General features: G+C 42.4%; 2 protein-coding genes across 11 annotated transcripts in view; one reads left to right on the forward strand and one right to left on the reverse strand.

The window, feature by feature from the left end:
* Positions 1–1,907: 1,907 nt before the first annotated feature.
* Positions 1,908–9,764, forward strand: tmem98 (transmembrane protein 98). 5 transcript variants are annotated; one of them, XM_080487950.1, is made up of 7 exons: positions 1,908–2,039; positions 5,058–5,340; positions 6,890–7,021; positions 7,150–7,183; positions 7,472–7,587; positions 7,676–7,735; positions 8,008–9,764. In XM_080487950.1, exons 2-7 carry the CDS (start codon positions 5,168–5,170, stop codon positions 8,207–8,209), a joined length of 717 nt encoding a protein of 238 aa, XP_080344076.1. In that variant the 5' UTR covers positions 1,908–2,039; positions 5,058–5,167; the 3' UTR covers positions 8,210–9,764. The 5 variants fall into 5 exon arrangements, with proteins under 5 accessions (XP_080344076.1, XP_080344075.1, XP_080344077.1 ...); XM_080487949.1 differs by having other exon boundaries at positions 1,919–2,039; positions 5,061–5,340; XM_080487951.1 differs by having other exon boundaries at positions 1,922–2,039; positions 5,061–5,298.
* The window catches only part of svilc (supervillin c), a 37,740-nt gene continuing 28,320 nt past the window's right edge, over positions 9,474–18,893 (reverse strand). For all 6 annotated transcript variants that reach the window (XM_080487945.1, XM_080487943.1, XM_080487944.1 and 3 more), the window contains 11 exons: positions 18,276–18,420; positions 16,773–17,076; positions 14,754–14,905; positions 13,512–13,614; positions 13,224–13,428; positions 13,005–13,138; positions 12,763–12,918; positions 11,968–12,111; positions 11,767–11,879; positions 10,146–10,301; positions 9,474–9,948 (listed from right to left, as the gene is read on the reverse strand). In XM_080487945.1, the coding sequence (XP_080344071.1) occupies positions 9,859–9,948; positions 10,146–10,301; positions 11,767–11,879; positions 11,968–12,111; positions 12,763–12,918; positions 13,005–13,138; positions 13,224–13,428; positions 13,512–13,614; positions 14,754–14,905; positions 16,773–17,076; positions 18,276–18,420 (1,702 nt within the window). In that variant the 3' untranslated portion in view covers positions 9,474–9,858. The remainder of the gene's footprint in view (positions 9,949–10,145; positions 10,302–11,766; positions 11,880–11,967; positions 12,112–12,762; positions 12,919–13,004; positions 13,139–13,223; positions 13,429–13,511; positions 13,615–14,753; positions 14,906–16,772; positions 17,077–18,275; positions 18,421–18,893) is intronic.

An 18,893-nucleotide genomic window follows, 5' to 3' on the forward strand; every position in this document is an offset into this window, starting at 1 on the left:
AAATATCAAGTTGTTTCAGTCAGATTTGATGTTTTGATCCTTGTTTCATATTTAAATAATGACACGTCTGAAACAATGACACTGTGAATCACTACACTACTGTACCACCTCTCACATTAATCTGTGAAATGATTTTGGTTGGGTTGTAACAAACATTAACAAACAATGTTTTCACATATAATTGGTCTCACACCAATTTTTGGTCGTTATTATTTGTGTTTAGGATGTAAAGTTCATAAAAAGCAAAATTTTTCTTATTATAATTTAAAATATCTGGTAAGTCTTTATTTATAGTCTGCAACTGGTGCAAAGGTTATGCCTTCAGCATTCAGTTTTTTAAATATGTTTGAATTAATTAATAGTTTTAACTACTCATTTACTCATTTACAATAATCTCTCACAGAAAAGAATACAAAATGCTTTGCAATTCATTATTATTATTATTTTTATTATTATTATTAAGTTTTACATCATAAAAACTTTAACACAATTTTGTTTGGGGCGTTATTTTAGTTTTTATCACAAACTATACACACTTAAAACATGAAAATAAAAGAATTTGTTATCAATTAGAGGAGCAACAACTGCATAACTCTAAACTTATTTGCTCAGCACTGCCATCTGCAGTCATGCAAAGGTATTGACTGTCATACTTCCTGCGTTTTTATTTCTAAATCAGATCAACAAGATGTTATTGACCCACCAACAGTGGTGTTTCTATCTGTCAATACTTGGTGGGCAAGATTTTATTCCAGCAGAGTTCATACCGATCACCAGTCTATCACAGGGCACACACACTCACACTCACACCTAGCAATTGTCCCACAGTGGTTGTGGGTTAAAATACTGTGTGTTTCTGTGTGGAGTTTACATGGTCTCCCCATGTATGGGTGGGTTTACTCCAGGTACTCCAGATTCCTCCCACAGACCAAAAAACATGCATGTGAAGTTAATTTGTGATGCTAAATTGCCCCAACGTGTGAATTTGAGTGTGTGTGGTTGTCTGTCTGTGTGTGTGTGTTTGCCCTGTGATGGACTGGAGATGTCTTCAGGGTTCCATCCTGTTAGGATAAGTTGTGTCAAAGATGGATGGATGGAAAATACACAACATTGTGTCATGAATCAAATCACAGGCTCTCGTGTGAAAGGTGAGAATTCTACCACTAAACTAGCTGCAGATTCGTATGGAACAGTGATTGTTACAAGGGTTTTGACACTGAGTCACTCAGTTTACCTCCAGTTTCTTCTCCGCCAAGCAGTGCCAGCATCAGCACCAGCCAATCAGCTAAGATTTACCCAGAAATCCATTAGACCCAAACCACAAGGGATTGCAGCACCATATTTGTGGTATCTGGTGTTTTGATATATGTGGTTATTATGCAGCATATCCAGGACCATTTTTCTAGTGAGGCTGCTATAGGTTTAGACTGTTTCTCTTTTCATACATTCATATATCAGCTTTACCTAACATGCTCTCTCTCTCTCTCTCTCTCTCTCTCTCTCTCTCTCTCTCTCTCTCTCTCTCTCTTCATACCACCCTGCAGGATCTCTGACAGTGAAACTGAAAGTGTGTGATCTGACTGTGGTCTGCACTATAAACATAAATCAAATTAAATCACCCGCCTCCTCTGACCTGCTTTCTACCTGTAGCACAAACAGAAAATGTGTCTGTGTCTCGGTCTACTGACAGGTTTGACCTCTGACATGCACTAACATGCATTAATTCCCAGAACACACACACATCCATCCAAAAGGCATCTGAAAAAGCTGTCAGCGGGAGCGCGCTTCGTGCGCGCGTGAAGCAAAACCTGCAGGGGGCGCGCTGGAAATGAAGAAAGAGGGGTCAATTATTTCGCCACCACCATTCTCTCACCTACAGCCACGGCTTTGGTTGCCCCCACAATGCACCGCGGACACGCGGCTCCGGTGCGCGTTCACGCAGCAGGTCTGGGGATGTCGGTGCCGTCTCCGCGCTCCCGCCTGGGGAGAGAAAACTTTTGTCTCCTCGAGAGAAGCGACTAAAAGGGCAAAATGTATAGGTAAGTCTCAGGAAAAGGCATATTAAGTTTGCCTCGTTTAGAATCTAAAGTGATAGTGATTTAAGAACAAAGCTCTAAACGTGTTGATGCCACCTCTGATCATTCCTAAACTTTTATTTTAAGGCGTCTCTGAAATACAAGGCAGCAGGAAAAACTTGAGTTTAAACATGATTTGCTTCTGATGTTTGTTTTAAAAAGAAGAATAAGGTGGGAATCTTTCATTTGGTTTTATAGTGCGTTTTTTTTTTTTTTTACTTGTTTTTTGCTCAATTTGAAACTTTTCAACAAACTTTAAAGCGTTTTGTGTTTAATTATTAAGTCGTTATAAATGATCTATTGAATTCGTTTGACGGGGAATGTTTATAATCGCATTTTAAACCAAATGCATTTAGTTTCGAACTTGTTGTCTTTCATTTACTTACATTTCTAGTCTAACATGTTTTGTTTAGGGTTTTTTTACCCGATTGTGGATATTTGTTATGTGCTCTTGCGTTCAGTTGACCTCGTTGGAGTTTAAAGTATTTACTGGTAGTACAGACAACAAGCCTTTTCAATTAAATCTGTTTCTATAGTACTGCAGTTATAGAAATACTCTCACCTCACAACCTGATTATACAAACAAATGACCTGAAAATAGTTCTAAGACTGTATTTTATTTTTATATAATCCCTAATAGAGGCTTAATTCACCTAAAGTTCAAGAATCTCCCCTCTCCAGTCTAGCAGAGAGCCAATGTGTTGCTTTTCTTTATCACAGATGACACTGAGGAATGTGGGACAGACTCTATGGAGGGTTTCTGCACCCTAAAATACCTCTTAATCACTCTGTTTACCTCTCCCACTATTTCCTTTTAGCAGCAGGCCTCACTGATTTCCAGAAGGCACTCGCCTGTGAAATGAAAAGCAGTCACAAAAGCTCTTGGGCCGGAGAAAGCCCCTTATAATACGACGAGTGTAACACGAATTAATCTGATTAAAGAATTACAGCATTCCATTTCAGAGTCCCACGTAATCATCCAGGAAAAAATGCAGGTTTGTGGTGTTGTAATGTCGAAAGTTCAATCGCTTTGTGGTGAAATTGTGCTCATGTGAACCTAAATGTGTTTGGACTATGAGCGGAAATAGGAGTGACACAAGAAAGCCCAAACATACACAGAGGCAACATGCAAACTTCCCAAAGGAAGTCCTCCAAGTCTGCAATCGAACCGTAGATTTCTCACCGTGAGGCAGGAAAGCTAATCACTACACCGCTGTGTGGCCGAGAAACGGCACCTGAACCCTCAAGTAAACGTATACAGGTGTTTTAAGAGTTTTCTAAGCAGGAGATGCATAAAGAAATGCATCTGTACACATGAAACCAATGGAAATCTTTATTTCAGGCCTGTAGTGGCACTATGGCATCACTCTAGACAAAAACAGAGAAGAAGTCATGAAACGCACACATGAAACTCAAAACACACACAATGGCAATTAGGCACCAAGACAAGAGGGACATGTGTTTACTGATGAAGTAGAACTTCTGCTTCATTTGTCATTGGATGAAAAAAAACCAAAACAAAAATAAAATGTTGTAAAAGCCATAACGATCTCATTAGTTTCCATAGCTTGAACTCAAACCTGCTGTCAGTTATTGGGTGGTTGGTTGGTGGCGCTACAGCATGGGGGTTAGGGATGAAACACTAGTTCAGCATCTTGGAGATGTTTAAAAACAATAGCTGTTTCAATCTCTGAAAATGTGTAGAAAGAATGCATATTTAAAAAAATAAAAAAACCTAAATGGGTTTACCCAGACCGTCTCCATGTGGGCCGCATGGGTCTTTCTTATTGATTTGAAATTTGAGTAAAGAATTTCTATAATTTCACAAAATCAAAAAATTACAACTGAAAATGTCTCCAATCTCAACATTGAGCCAATTTTAGTGAAACCTTCTTTTGCAGAATACAGTGAAATGTCCAGGAATAACTTTTTTGAGGCTACTGTTGGTTTACCATCTTTCATGGAAGCATCACTGGTATCTCAGGTCGTGTTGTGTCCAGCTAAAACAACTAAAACGGCTAAAACTACTTTTAGAAAATGGTGAAAACTGTTAAAATAGTTAACATTGCTAAAAAGGTATAACAGCTAAAATGGTTTAAATGGCTACAACTAAAATGGCAAAAAAGAAAGTTAAGTTTCAATATATATATGGATGTGAACATGTAAGTTTAGTAACTTTATGTACAATTTCCTGAGCTGTTATTCTTATTTTAAGGATTTAATATGATTTGAGGCTGAAGGCAGTTCTATATGTGGTTTAATGTGGCAAAAACTGTTTCTCTAGTGTTTTTTTTTTTTTTTTTAACTGCGACCTGATTATAAAAATAAAAGTAGCAATATAATTACACAATAATACTTTAAATATACTTATGTAAGTTGGCGTGGCACACGAGTTCTGGGCTCCACAATGTAGGTCATAAGCTTTGTGAGATCCCAGTTCTTGGAGCCAATGAAGAGGTACAGTCAAGGCCACACACACGCACACACACACACACACACACACACACACACACACACACACACACACACACACACACACAATTGACCAGGTGTGGCAGTAGGTTAATGAGTGACTGCACCGGTCAGAGGGCAGGTACACTTCACGCTCGCAGAGAGAAGCTAAACGTCGCTAAAATGAAAGTCGATATAATCTGAAAAGCCTCCGCCCGGGACCGGGAACGTCAGATGGTGGGAACAGGTCAGAGTTTGCGCCAGCGTTGCCGTTTTGCTGAGGTTTCGAAGGGTTAAACGTTCGTATATATCGTCACATGTGTGGGGGCTCTGTGTGGACTGTTTGTCGTATGTGTGAAACAGACAAAGCAGCCGTGATTGCGCTCTCCACTTCGCGGGTTTTAAAAGGGCTTTGTACTTTGACAAAAGTAAAACTTCCCGGCCGAAACGCTCTCAAGTGCGGCGATAATAATGTCCCTCTTCTGTGGTCGCACACGATCTGACTGAAGGAACTAATTACGCTCTCCTCAGCAGATGAGCTCCGCTCTGTAATTGAGCTCGGACAATCAAGCCGCCCCCGATTGGACTCCGCTCCTCTCGACGAGTCGCTGCCTGCAGCCGCCGTGGGAGCCCTGGTCGCCATGGAGACGGTGGTGATCGTGGCCATCGGGGTGCTGGCCACTATTTTCCTGGCCTCCTTCGTTGCCCTGGTGGTGGTGTGCAGACACCGCTACTGCCACCCCCACGACCTGCTGCACCACTTCGACTCCAAGTCAGTTTTCTTATGGTTGATTTCAGGATCCTTCAACTTCCGGTAACGTCAGATTGTTATTGTTGGAGGGACTTTGTTCCCGCGGTGTCTGGGGTGGAAAAGGGATTGTAAAAAGTTATAAAAATGTAAATACTTGCAGAGAAACACATCAGAGTGTTTTGTTTAATGTCAGACCCAGAAAGGAAACTTTAATCTCCCCTCATACCTCCTATAATACCAGTGGCCGGGTCCTCACGTCCCTCCTGATAGAATTGACCTCATAAGAGGACACGTCTTCCTGCACACGTCCAGAGCCGACGCTCGCTACTCATTTAGCTCCTTCACTCAGCAGTCGCAGGTCTTATTCCATGATTTCCACTACAGCAGAATGTCAGCACCTGCTGCTCTGACTGTTTCTTCAGCACAACTTTAGTCTGAGCTTTTCTCTTTTCTCTCACTTTCAGGGCCTAGAGGTCAGGTCACTCCACTAATCCATCGTTTCCTCCCTTCACATCTATTGAAAGTTGCAAATAGAAAAATTAGTGACCTTGTTGGCTTCTGAGTGAAACAGGAACCGAAAGCTGACCAGAATAATGTTGTGGATTCTTGGTATTTTCTCCAGTGTGGACAAACACACACACACACACATATATATATATATATATATATAATTGGATCTATGTATTACTATTTTAAGATGAAGACAATAACAGCTTTTATTTTTTTTAATTTCCTCAAATGTTTTGCAAAGACTGATTTGTTTCAAGCTGATGTTTTATAATAAAGGAACATGAATTCTCATCATAGTTTTCAGTTTCACATAAATTTGATAATTTTGTGATTTCTTTAGTTTTTTTCCCATTAGTATCTTATATTTATATTAAAATTTAATCTCCACACTCGACATTTTAACTAAAGCCATTAAACAAATCCCTCTTCGGTGGAGCAGAAAATCGAGGTTTTTCTAATCGCAGATGAGGCTTTCTAGAACATACTATAACTAATCGCACACGCTTTGTGTGTTCCCGCAGTAGACTCCCTGATGTCAGAATCTCCTTTGATTGACTCATCAATTAATCGACCTCTCATTGAAGCGCAATATTCCACAAACTTATCGTCATTATGAGATCAACGTGCTCAATTTGGCCAATCAGATGGAGCCCTGCTGAGTTAGATAGAAGAGAAAGAGCACTGTTATTTGGTAGAACAAACCTCAAAGCATTATAGACACAATAATAACACAGTCCCACATGGCACTTTTTAACCACATTCAGAGACATTTAATTCAAATTAAGATAGAATATATGTTTAAAACACATTTCTCAGACAAACTTTAACATTATTGTTGATAAATGTGGATAAATCAAGACTTTTCTCTGTTAAAAGAATAAACAGTTGAAAACATATCCTAAAGCATTTAAACCAATTCAATGAACAAACAGTATGAACAATTTGTCTTGTTTCCAGGCTGAATAACTAGTTTTTCCTCATTATTAGCTCAGACGGGTCTTAACTCTCAGTTCATTCAATCTTTTGGTTTTCAGCTGTTCCGTTGTTTCAAATGCGTCTCCTGACTGTCCTGTCCTGTTCCGGTTCCCTGTGCTTCCCACAGACCCACCCTGGACCTGATCGGGGCCATGGAGACCCAGAGCGAGCCCTCGGAGCTGGAGCTGGACGACGTGGTCATCACCAACCCTCACATCGAAGCCATCCTGGAGAACGAGGACTGGATCGAGGACGCCTCGTACGTCTCGCTGTGGCGCTTTTGGAAAAGTCCAAAAGCCGAGACTTGAAAAATCTTGTTTTCCTTCTCAAATTGTGCTTTTTACTGCGTCTCTGTCGATTGAATCTTTGTACTTTTTTCTCCCGCAGTGGTTTGGTGTCTCACTGCATCTCTATCCTGAAGGTAACCAAAGCACTTACTTTGTGCGTTCATCTACTTTTCAATCTCTTCGTTTTTAGTGACTGACTGCAGGGATGTCATTTAGACCGCTAAATCTCATCGTCCTCCTCGAAATAGAGACGATTGTGTTTGGGTGATATAACACACTCGTCAAAGTTGCCTTGAGTTGTCGTCACGCGCTCCAAGCGTCGAGTGCGACCTCCGACAACAACAGAGGGATTTCAGTTCTTCTAAAGTTTCCATTGCCAAGTTGAGCTTGATTCAACCAATCCGCTCGTTTTCCTCGTGCAGATCTGCCACACGCTGACCGAGAAGCTGGTCGCCTTGACGATGGGGTCGGGGGCTAAAGTCAAAGCCCCCGCCAGCTTGAGTGACATCATAACCGTGGCCAAACGCATCAGTCCGAGGTAACTCAACAAAAACCAAACGACTCGGGGCGAATCCGCCCTGTCAGCATTACCTTCACAGACTAACATTCGAAATTCGGTCTCACAGGGTGGACGACGTGGTCCGGTCCATGTACCCTCCGCTGGACCCGATCCTCCTGGATGCCAGGTAATCCCAGCAGAGCTTGTTTTTGTCTCCCAGATGAACCTTTTTTATGACTTTGATTGCTCAGTGCAGTGACTTTTTCACTTGGTTACACTTGGTTACGTGAGCAGATCATAGTAAAGAAGCACATTTCATCCTCCATGCAAAGTGAATAGAAAGTAAATATAATTCATGCCTGCTCGGCTCTGCACACTCATTCATAACCAGCGAATGAGGCGCCTCCATTCAAAAAGCCGCCGGTTGAGTTTCATTTCAAGCCCGTTTCTCTTCTCCAGGGCGACTGCTCTCCTGCTCTCAGTCAGCCACCTGGTGCTGGTCACCCGCAACGCCTGTCACATGTCCGGCAGCATGGACTGGATCGACCAGTCGCTCAACGCCGCCGAGGATCACATGGTGGTTCTGCGCGAGGCGGCGCTGGCCTCCGAACCAGAGCGAGGCATACCTGGAGCCGAGGCTCAGAGGGAACATGCCATCTAGATCAAACGCAGCCGACCGGTGGCGGGACGTGAAAATGTAGAATGTTTCCTCCAGCTGTCGTTTTCTTTGAGAATTTTCTCCCGTTAAATATTATCTGCCACTCAGTTATTAAAAGCCTGCTTCCCACACACTAGTTCAGTTTAATAAGGACAGTGATAAAGCTGTGCCAAGTCATGCAGGCGTGTGACAGGCGATTTTTATAATATCCCAACAAAACAAAAAAAAAAGGAACTTTTACATTGATTTTGTTGCAAAAGGGCACAAGTACTCATGCAGGTGGGATTTTTTTTGTTTAGTTTTTTTTGGATAATACCATAAGCAGATCCTCTCAGAATGAAAGGTCTGTGGAAATTTCTCAAGTGTGCCATCACCCAGCGGTGGGCCTAAATCCAGTCTAACCAGCACTGCACAGTCACATGGAGGCTTAGTCAGCTAATCCATTCTGAGGAAAATAACACCCGCTAGCCCCCGAACCCAAAGGGGCTCCAACTCAGTGGACCAGGGGAAAAACGCCCCGCCTGATTTATTTACACTTTACAGGGTCAGTGGATGTTGGGGGAAAAAAAAAAAAAAACATCCCGCAGATATTGGGAGAGTTACTTTAAAGAGCAGCTGGAGTGTTTCCAAGTTTCAGCATGTTCAGTGAACGGACATGAAAGATTGGCGTTTTTCTAACGATAGGAATTATTTTTTTGAAAACGTGGTCAGATTTAGGCGTAAATCCACGTAAGAGACGTGCATGAATAAAGTCAACCAAGACATTTAGCCGACAATCCCAAAAAATTTTTTAATTTTCACCGGTTCTCTACGTGTTTGGTGTTCCTGTGTGACGGGGAGCCGTTTGGAACAGAGTGTTGATTGAGGTGAAGCAGAATGGGCGTGTTGTTTTGGGCCAGCGGGACGTTAGTGGAGCATGTCTACCGGTTCCTTCATGCTTAGCTAATGGCGAATCCCCGAGGAGCCCTAATAAGGCATTACCCGGAGCCGCTGTGAACGCGGCGGCCTCGGCTACAAACACACGCGGTACAAACGTTTGGGCAGAATGAACTCATCAACACGGCACAATTGTAAGACGCTCTTCATAAAATATCCCGTCTCACACGTCACAGGATGTTGGAGGCAATCGTTAAATCAGGCAGGAAAGCACCATGTTGTTCTGTTAATCGAAACGCCGTTGAGAAAAATAAAATAAACGCAGCTCTGAGTGCACGGACGTCTTGATGAAAAGATATTGATCGAGGAGAAAACACTGAAACAGTGGTTAGCCTTCAGTTTTGTTTTGGGTTTTTTTGTTTACATTGTTTATTAGCATTGATTTTATTTTTGCAAGCACTCTCATCTTGTCATTCTTTGTTACTGACATCTACCTTTACTCTGGCGTATCTTTTTTTTTTGTATCTTTTGCTGAATTGTACAGATAAAATTACGTTACATAAGAAAATGTGGTCTGTTGCTGTGACCTGTACGGTAGCTACAGAGAAAAATCCATGTCCAATAAAAAGTCCACACACTCGTACTAATTTAACATAAATAAAAGTGATTTTCCTTTCTTTTTATTGCGTTGTGAGCAGTCCATCTTCTTCGCCCTCTGCTGAGCAGGAAGTCCCTGCTGCCGGGGCATCAGTCTGCCTCCACTTGTTCTGGCTGTCTTAACACAACAGCCCTTTGCTTTTCTTCAAATCAATTTGCTTCCAGGTCGGGAGGGAGGCGTATTCATCTCTCTTCATTTCCAAAAGAGTCTGAAACATAATTGCAGTGATTTATTTATGGGGGGGGGGAAAGATGCACAAGTGTATAAATGGGATGCAACTGCTAATATTGAAGTCCTGACAAAACTTCCTCTCGGGATTTATCGCCCTCATTGTGGCGAAGCGCCGGCCTGGTGAACGCTGCAGCCTGCTGGTGGAGCGGCGTCGGTGCACCGGCATGAACTGACCTGGAAGTCCTGGTCTGAGAGGTAGACCTCCAGGTTCTGGGGGTCCACGCCGTCAGGTAAAGGGCTCCTCAGCAGTTCCTCCAGCGGGTACTGGGTCTTCATGAGCTGGGCCAGGGCGTCCTGCACCAAGGTCAGCTTCTGTCGCCCTGCGTCACCCTGACATGGTCAAACGGAGCAAGAGGCAACGGTGATGGACAGGCAACCGTCAGACTTTCTTCAGAACCCAGTCACCCTTCAGTGATAAATAAGCATCCATTTAAAAAAAATATTCTACATTTGCATCTTCGTTCAATGAAAATGAGGTGCCTTTTGAAGTTATAATACATCACAGGTGTTTGTTTCTTGTGTTTGCCGACAACAAACAGCATAAAATAATGATTTCCTTCTTAACGTCCCCATTTGTTGGTTAATTAGTTTTTTTCTAACTAAAGTGGGTTGTCTCATGAAGGTTCCAGGTTTGATTCCCCATCTTTATATGTGGAAGGGTCCTGAACCCTAAGGTGTGTATGTCACATTGTAAAGAGTTTTGGATTGTGGTGAATCAGTAGAGAACAGGTACATACTGTGTATACATGTCAGACAAGGTTTCAGGGCGCTGAAGCCGATTTGGAAAAGTCAAAGTTCAGCATGGACATGATATAACACAGAGACAGACGACAACAAGACAAAATGCAAACACCACATTTGTTTGGGATCATTATTTTTTAGGAGATATTTTCTTGAAGCTCAATATTGGCTGAGTGCTGACGACGCCTGTGATTCATGTTAGAGGGACAATTCCCCGTGATGATTTAGTTGAGTCATTTCTAAAACAGCAGCTTTAATCTGGAGTGAATTCTCGGGGGATGAATGCCATTTAGAGCATAATTAAACCCCTACATCTTCAGTGATTGCAAGAGAGCTCCGCAAAAATTGATGAGCCAATAAAAGTAAGAGTGAAAGAAAAACAGTGGTTCAGGTTTTTTATGGGGTGTATTTATAAATCAAATATCAAAACTTTTTCTTGTTGAGACATTAATAACCGACGAGTAGTCGAATATGTCGAGGTCTGAGCAGGGCAGGCCTGCTCTGGGGGGGGTTGCTAGAGAGCTTCATGGGGCGGCTGAGCAACAGGAATTATCTGTGGGTCAGGGGGAAGCCTTTTCATTTGATAATTAGTTTTTTTAATTAAATTTTGAAAAAAGAAAGTGTGAAGCTGTAAAACACATTTTCAAAGCTGAATTTATTCTAAATGTTTAGTGCAAAATCATAAGTGCAAATAACCTGCAACAGCTGCAGGCTAAATGTAAAAATACATTATATATTTCAAAGTAAAAAAAACTCCATAGGCAATAAAAAAGCTAAACTAACAGCTGCCAACAGTAAAAATTCTTCCACCCTACTAGAAAATTACCACTTGAGACAAAGTATTTGTATTTATGAACAGGTGCTTGAATCATTTAGTGTTTTCATATAAAAATGTTTGGTAAATATATGACCCCCCCCCCCAAAAAGAAAACTGGGCGGGGCTTATTGGTCCACACTTTGAAGCTCAAAGTCTTCTTTTCGTGACTCCACGCCACAGGACTGATCTACATTTGCACTCATTACATTCAGACCATGTGCGAGTGTGTGTCTGCACCTGTGTGTGACATCCCGAGCTCCTCTCCCAGCGAGGGAACACGTTAGTGAAGGTGAGAGGCTCCGCCCCCTCCAGGATGAGGTAGGCCAGCGGCGGCCTCCTCGGGTTCATCTCTGGGTTCCAAATCAAAACAGTGAAAAGATTGAAGGATTACCTGCGAGGCCTGCGTTCACCGAGGACTTATTTGCACGCAGGCTGTACCTTTGCAGTATTGCAGCGCCGTCTGCAGGGCACACTTTCTCTCGTGGTGCCAGAGGCTCCAGGCAGACGCAGAACTCTCCGTCTGCTCAGGCTGACCTCGCTGCCACAAGTACACCTCCAGACGGTTGTCAAGCAGGAACAAGGCTGGACGGACGAGAGTGGAATTAGATCGACGATTAAGTTGAATGTGCTGCGTAACTTTTAAGCATCAGCAAATCAATGGCATTATTTTATCCTTGCTGACCAATTCATATTATGGACTGTACCAAGTATTTTTTGAATGCCAGACTTCCAGGTGCTTCTCGCATCATAAGATAAAAACAGCATTAAAAAGTATTATTCCTCCTTGTTGGCAAATATTTAAATTTGAAATCATCAACTAAGTCCTTGCATATAATCTGCAACTGTCACAGGCCTTCCACTCATTGTCTCGGCTGCTTTTAAATTATGTTTCGTCTTATAATTTAAAATGAGAAAAGTCATGCAGGGAAAAGGCAGCATCAAGAAGCTCTCCGAGACTCACACGTTGAAAACTATTGGACTGCATTATGCCATTCTCCATCTCGTGTTGTTGTGAGACTCGTTAACATTTCATGTATGTATGTAGGCGTTTGCTGTTTAATTTTATTCTTTAACAAATTCAGAAATAGTTTTTTTTTATAAGCCAAAAAAATTAAAGTGTTTTTCCCAAGAGGCAATATATATTACTGGAGGTCAACTTACTTTATGACAGAGCGGACTAATGAGAGGACCTGATAAAAAAAGGGTTTCCATGTGTTTTGTGTTTGCGCTCACCGGGCTGTGGCACAGTGTACAGGCTCTCCTGGACAAAAGGCATCGCCATCACCAGCCCCGGAAGTCGTGATGGACTCTGGAGCTCCACGGCCTGGAAGCTTCCAGAAGAGGCACTCAGGTGGAAGAGACGAGGTGTGAAGCTATACTTCCCAGGATCTGTAAGCACCCAGGAATGGAAACTCTTAGTATCGCTGAACGGTTTAAAACATTGTGGTTTTTAAAAACCAAGGAGCATCGAGCACCTTGCAGCATGCAGTCATAGGCCTTCCTGTCCATGTGTCCCAGGGCCGTCCAGAAGTCTGCAGGTTCAGCACCTTCCTCCACTGCCTGCACCTTCATGGAGCTGCCTTTACTGAGGCCCAGCTCTGGAGGACACCTGAAACACACACAACAGGTTGAAACATAAGCGTTAACACGATGCTGCAGCCCTTTCAGCAGTTTACCCTGGTTATGTGACTCACATTTGAGTGAGACGCTCCACCGCCCTCTTGCCGGCTTCTCTGATGCTGCTGTGAGCTTTACATCCAGTCCAGAGATACAGCGCCCCCTGCTGGCTGTTCAGCAGGACAACAGCGCCTCTTGACCTCAGGCCCGCACAGGAGCGCTCCACCTCTAACAGCAGGGCCTCCTCCGGGAGCTCCCCTCGCATGCAGAACAGACGCCACTCTGACCCCAGAGACACATCGGAGGACCATTTCAGCCGAAAGTCAAAAAAGAAAAACGGAGAGAAAAGGACAACTTTGCTGCACCTGCATGAGCCGGAGCAGCTTCTCGCTTCCCCTTGTGGACCACCAGGCCTCCCTGGAAGAGCTGCAGGAAGCAGGGCGGCTCCTGTCCCTGAGGCACAACCACCTTCACACAACACACACAACGTCACTTCAACACTCAACAGGACAATCGTTTAAATACTTGAAAATATAACTGTCAGACTGCTGTCGAAGAGTATTGTTTTGACATTTAACTTGGTCTTCGATAGTCTGTTGTTCTTCACTCATCCGTATATTTGTCACACATTGTCCTCACACCCAGTGTTTCTCCCATCAGCAGATATGATTTATGCAGCACAACATTGTATACAAACACAGGAAATAATAATAGAGAAGATTTATCTAACATTTACCTTTTACTAAATTAAGTACTCGTCTTTCACATCTTTAAAAAGTCTTTATATAGACAACAAATCTGCAGCCGATTGTGCAAAATTACACTTAATTTTCCACAGTTTAATCATGATCAAGTACTGATGTCCTTCAACATGTGTTATTTGTATTTTTAAAAAAGGTAATCTCAATGTGACTGCGGATGCATTGGAAAGATGTTTAAACCAAACTAGTTCATGTAGACAGGGCGTGCCTGAAAATCTGGTGTCAAAGGGACAAAACATATGTTTGTTTTTCATATGAAAAGTGTTGCCCATTTCCATTATTATGGTCAATTTTAGGAATCCTGAACCACCTTTATCAATGCCAATACCCAGAACCATTGGGCCATACTGAAGCTACCAAATATGCTAATTTGCATATGAAGGCAGTTTTGAGTCTGGAAACATTTAAAAAAATAAAAAGCTTAAAATCTTTCAATTTTAGAATGTTTATCCAATGATTTTTTTGCAGAGTTAGATTTTGTGTATTTTACCTATTTTTCTTATATCTATTGTGTACTTTCAGTTACAATTAAACTATTTTCTCTAACGTTTGGAGAAGCAACCAGGACACAAAAGTTCCCCAGTCAGCGTCGGCCTTCACACGCTTTTCTCTTTCATACGGTGTTAGGATTTTTATTTTCTAATTATGTTTCTGGAAATTTGCAAATTAACTTTATGCAGAAGGTGTTTTATAGCTTCAGCAGTCTCAATGCGCTGATCGTTCTCATTTACGCAGCAAAAATAACAGTTGTCATGCAAAATGAGCACCCAGCATTCCAAGTAACTTTGGATTAAGAGTTTATTTAGACTATAAATGATCCACTCTCTTGATGGTCATAGGTTTTACCTGTGACTGCTCTTGATTCTTCATCCCAATGGATAAGAACGCAGCAGTGTCGCGCCCGCTGACGCTGGAACGAAGCCCTCGCCACAGAAAGAAGGCCGTGTTTTCCTTCTGTGCAGAGACGCCGTCACCCTCATCTGAGGCTTTCATGTTATCTGTAACACAGAGAAAGTTAAGCAATAATAATCTGCAGAGAAACTTTCGCTAAATGGCACATGATCTATTGTTCCTGTAACACAAAGTGAGAGCTGATGCAGCATCTTCTCCTAGAGCTACATCACTGTGGCAGTTGTGCATGCCACCGTAGGGTTTCCCTCCACACGGATGCAGAGTCAGACGGGTTACTCCTTTTATTCAAATAATCAAAAACCTCAAACTCTCACTTGCAGACTCTGCAGTCCTGCATGTTTCTTCCGCCTGTCACACCGTGTGTCTGGCGGCTCCTCCTTTCATGGGCAGAGAGGTGAGGAGACACACCTGATTCCCATCAGGGGTTTAATCCCCTCTCGACTACAATCACATTTCCAGTCCCATGTTTCATCGTGTGCGTGATATTTTCTGAATTTATTTCTGACATTGCATGAATCACTTTGGTTTGTCTGTTTGCCGTCTGTTCAGAACCTCAGAGTACTTCAAGTCAACTTAAGGAAAGAGTGTACTTCTTGTTTCACTGTAAAACCTCAGTAAAAACACAGCACTGCTGCATGTCACTGAAGATACAAACCCGACCTTCACATTCCAGCTCAGACCCGTCAACACGAGAGAGCACGTCCACGAGCTCAAAGGGATGCGTCCATTTGATTCATCAGCTTGCGTCACTGTTCAATTCCACCTCCCAAGTGCCTCGTAGGTAAATACTGTCACTTTGAAGCAGTTACTGTTTAGAGTAACTTGATTAGATTCATCTGAATATTCATTTTCTATTCACATGGAAGCTGGATGTGGTTAATAGGTTAATTTCTCTTTCAGTGCCACGTCCAGCCTGAAGAGAATGAAGGGGAGAGCAGCTCTTTGACAGGCTGAGCAGTTCTGTTTCGAAAAGAAAACTTTACGACCCCACCAGTCATCGTCTCTTCACCCAGAATCAAAGAAAAGGCAAACATGGCGGAGCTTCTCACCAAGGAGAGCTGGACAATCATCAGATTCATCTCAAAATATAATACAGCGGGAAAGTTAATTCCTTAAAAGAATTTAACAGCAGGCTCGCACCAACTCCACCTTCCACCTCCAGCAAAACCTGCAGGAAAGAAGAAGACACCGGACACCGACAGAACAAGGCTACAGCCTCCAACCGCCAACCGCCAACCTCCGCCCAGAGTCAGACCTCATCACTTAAAGCAAAATGACTGAAGATCTTGACATGAGAGGTCACAGAAGAGGCTGGGATAGAGCCGAGATAACCGACATTAAAATAAAAAGACGTGTAACCTCTGCCTCTCGAGAAGCTGAGTGTCACTCACTTGAACTTATGCATTTAAACTGTATCCATACAACAGTAAACATTTATATTCTAAAATACTTTGAGTTGTCTTTATGTGAAGCATTCAGCTTCTACGAGCATATCTTAGCTGATATTAGTATATACATTAATATATAGTAATACTAGTGCAGCATCAGTTCTTCTTCACAATATTATTTAAATATATAAAACGTTTCTTTATGAATTGCCATTTTTCAAATTACATAGATTTGTATTTACTATCAGATATTATGACCTGCCCTGGCTTCACCCTGATCTCAGTCTATTGGTACTTTAAATGTGCTCCGATTCCACACAGGACAGAGCAGATACAGAAAATAGATTACAGAGTTTACACTGACTTTAACTGAGCTGGAATGATTTTCTGGTTAAAGATCTCAAATTTGAAGACTTTCACCTCACAATCGGAAAACATCCCCCGTTTCCCCACAATGCTTTCGCTCACAGTACAAAGACATGAGTGTTTTTAATGAATCTGTGTCTCTGAACTTATGAGTGTGAATCTACTCAAGTCACATCTGCTTTCTCTGAGAGTCACTGACCAGTGGCGTCGACGCTGTACGTCCAGCGGACGACGTAGGAGTCTCCTTCGTGAAGCTGTCCCGTGCTCTCCACCGGGATCTCGCTGTCGTCAAACTCCTGGACGTGCCAGGTGTCCACCGCCGCCGTCCTCATCTCCATCCGGCCTCCCTCCTCCAGCGTGATGACGCCGCGGCCCCTCTGAACGTCCACGCCGGCCAGAACGGCGTGCACCGCACAGTCCGCGTCTGGCGACCGGCCCGACACCAGAGCTTTGGCGTCACATGGACTCAGGAGGTCGGACGGTGGCGGCGCGGGCGGGGAAGGCTAAGAAGAGGAGGTGGGGGCGCAGAGACGACAAGGTTAATTAAAAATCAACTGACCTTTGTGAGAAGATGGTCAAGCTTCTTGCTTAAACTCGATCTATAATGCTGCTGCAGGTCAGCTACACGAGAATCACATTTTAGCTTCGCTTCACGTCACTAACCGCTCGTAAGTAAGCAGGGCGCCAAGAATACGTGAATTAATCTTTACTTGCATTGTTCATATCTCATTTGTAAGTGTTACACGTCCGTTCAGCGACGTACACAATGATGCTTCAACAAAGTGAGACGGAGGATCAAACAGCCAACCTTCCTTTTATTAAAAAAAAAAAAGTTTCACGATCGTCTGAGCCTTCCTATACAAACACCTCAGCTTTAAAAATGTATGAAACGTAAAATAAACTTTGTTTCTTCGAAAATACAACTCAAAATGAGATCACTTCAAGATTGTTTGATTTAACAAGACATCTAAGACACATCGTCTTAAAACAAGTACATTCCTGAAATATTACTTGGTGGACGAATTTATCCTAAATCATCTAGGATGAGACATTTTCACTAAAAACAATAAGCTTGGTAAGAGTTGGAGTTTTTGCTGTGGTCAAACTCATGTTTTTAGACAGTGGAGGGAACCTTGAAGACCTGACAGGGAACACATGTAATCTCTACATTGGAAGGCATGTTTTAATTTTATCTTTTTGAAATGACACAGTGAAGCGACTGGGTCCGTTAAAAAGCTCTCAGTGTCAAATATTCTAATCTTCATGTTAAGCCTCATTATTTTGGAACAATCTACTAATCTACAAAAACACAGTTAATTTGTCATTATTTAAAATATTCTTTCATTATACGCTGTTTTTGTATTAAAGGTTTTTGAAAATGTAGGTTTGAGTTTGATCATAAGAACTTGTTCTATCGGTATTTGTGTATTTTTTTCCACTTTGTCCGAAACACACACACACGTTCCGGTTTTAAAAGAAAGAAGATAAACACCAATGTTAATCACTTATTATATAGAGACACAATATTGATGAAATCAAAAACTGAGGAAGAAAATAATTTCATGCGTTTGTATTTTCCAACTCTGTTGCCCACATTTACACCTGAATCACTTTAAAATAGATCAAACTGCACTTTATATATTAAGTCCAGAGTTTTGACGAATGCTGAAATAAGTGTAAAGATGCTGAAGTGAGAACAAACCTGCGCTTCCTTCCTGTCCGAAGCAGCTTCCTCGCAGCCTCCACTCACACCCGTCCAGTCCAGAAACTTCTCCCTGAACAGAGCCGTCTCCCTGTCCTGGGCCAGGACCCCGAACAGAGCCCACGCTGGACGGCCCTCCCCCCTCCTGTGGACGGACGACGGAAAGAGATGAAACAATCCTGTAATACGGTGTCGACATTGTACCTTAATGTGCAGAAATGTACAAGGTGCGATTTGTAATGAAAGCAGAAGGATGTTTCTGACGAGAGCAACTCAGGGTGGGTGTATAAGGGAGATAGAACCTCAAAATGGAAAGGACATTACATAAAAGAGCAATAAATAAATGGAACCTGTAGACACTAAAATAGAAAAATAAATGTTCCAGGCACGTTGGTTTTAGGGTCCTATAATACTACACGCAAACACACAGTGATGGCGGGATTCTAAAGCTACGCCTGTGTGCAGTTATGTTAATGTCAAGTAAAGTAACGGCAAAGAAAAAAAAACACCTTCAACAAACTTTACTTAAATCTAAAAGGAAGCAGTTTATTGTGACGGGACTGTGAGTGGGTCAAATGTACAGAGTTTAGACAATAGTTTATTTATTAAATCAGGGTT

This window comes from Lipophrys pholis (assembly GCF_963383615.2).
Source record: "Lipophrys pholis genome assembly, chromosome: 19".
NCBI classification, from domain to species: domain Eukaryota; kingdom Metazoa; phylum Chordata; class Actinopteri; order Blenniiformes; family Blenniidae; genus Lipophrys; species Lipophrys pholis.

Coding starts and splice junctions, on each gene's coding strand:
- tmem98 (XM_080487948.1), top strand. Junction 7,022..7,149: donor GACTGGATCGAGGACGCCTC/GTACGTCTCGCT, acceptor TTTCTCCCGCAG/TGGTTTGGTGTCTCACTGCA. Junction 7,736..8,007: donor CCGATCCTCCTGGATGCCAG/GTAATCCCAGCA, acceptor TCTCTTCTCCAG/GGCGACTGCTCTCCTGCTCT.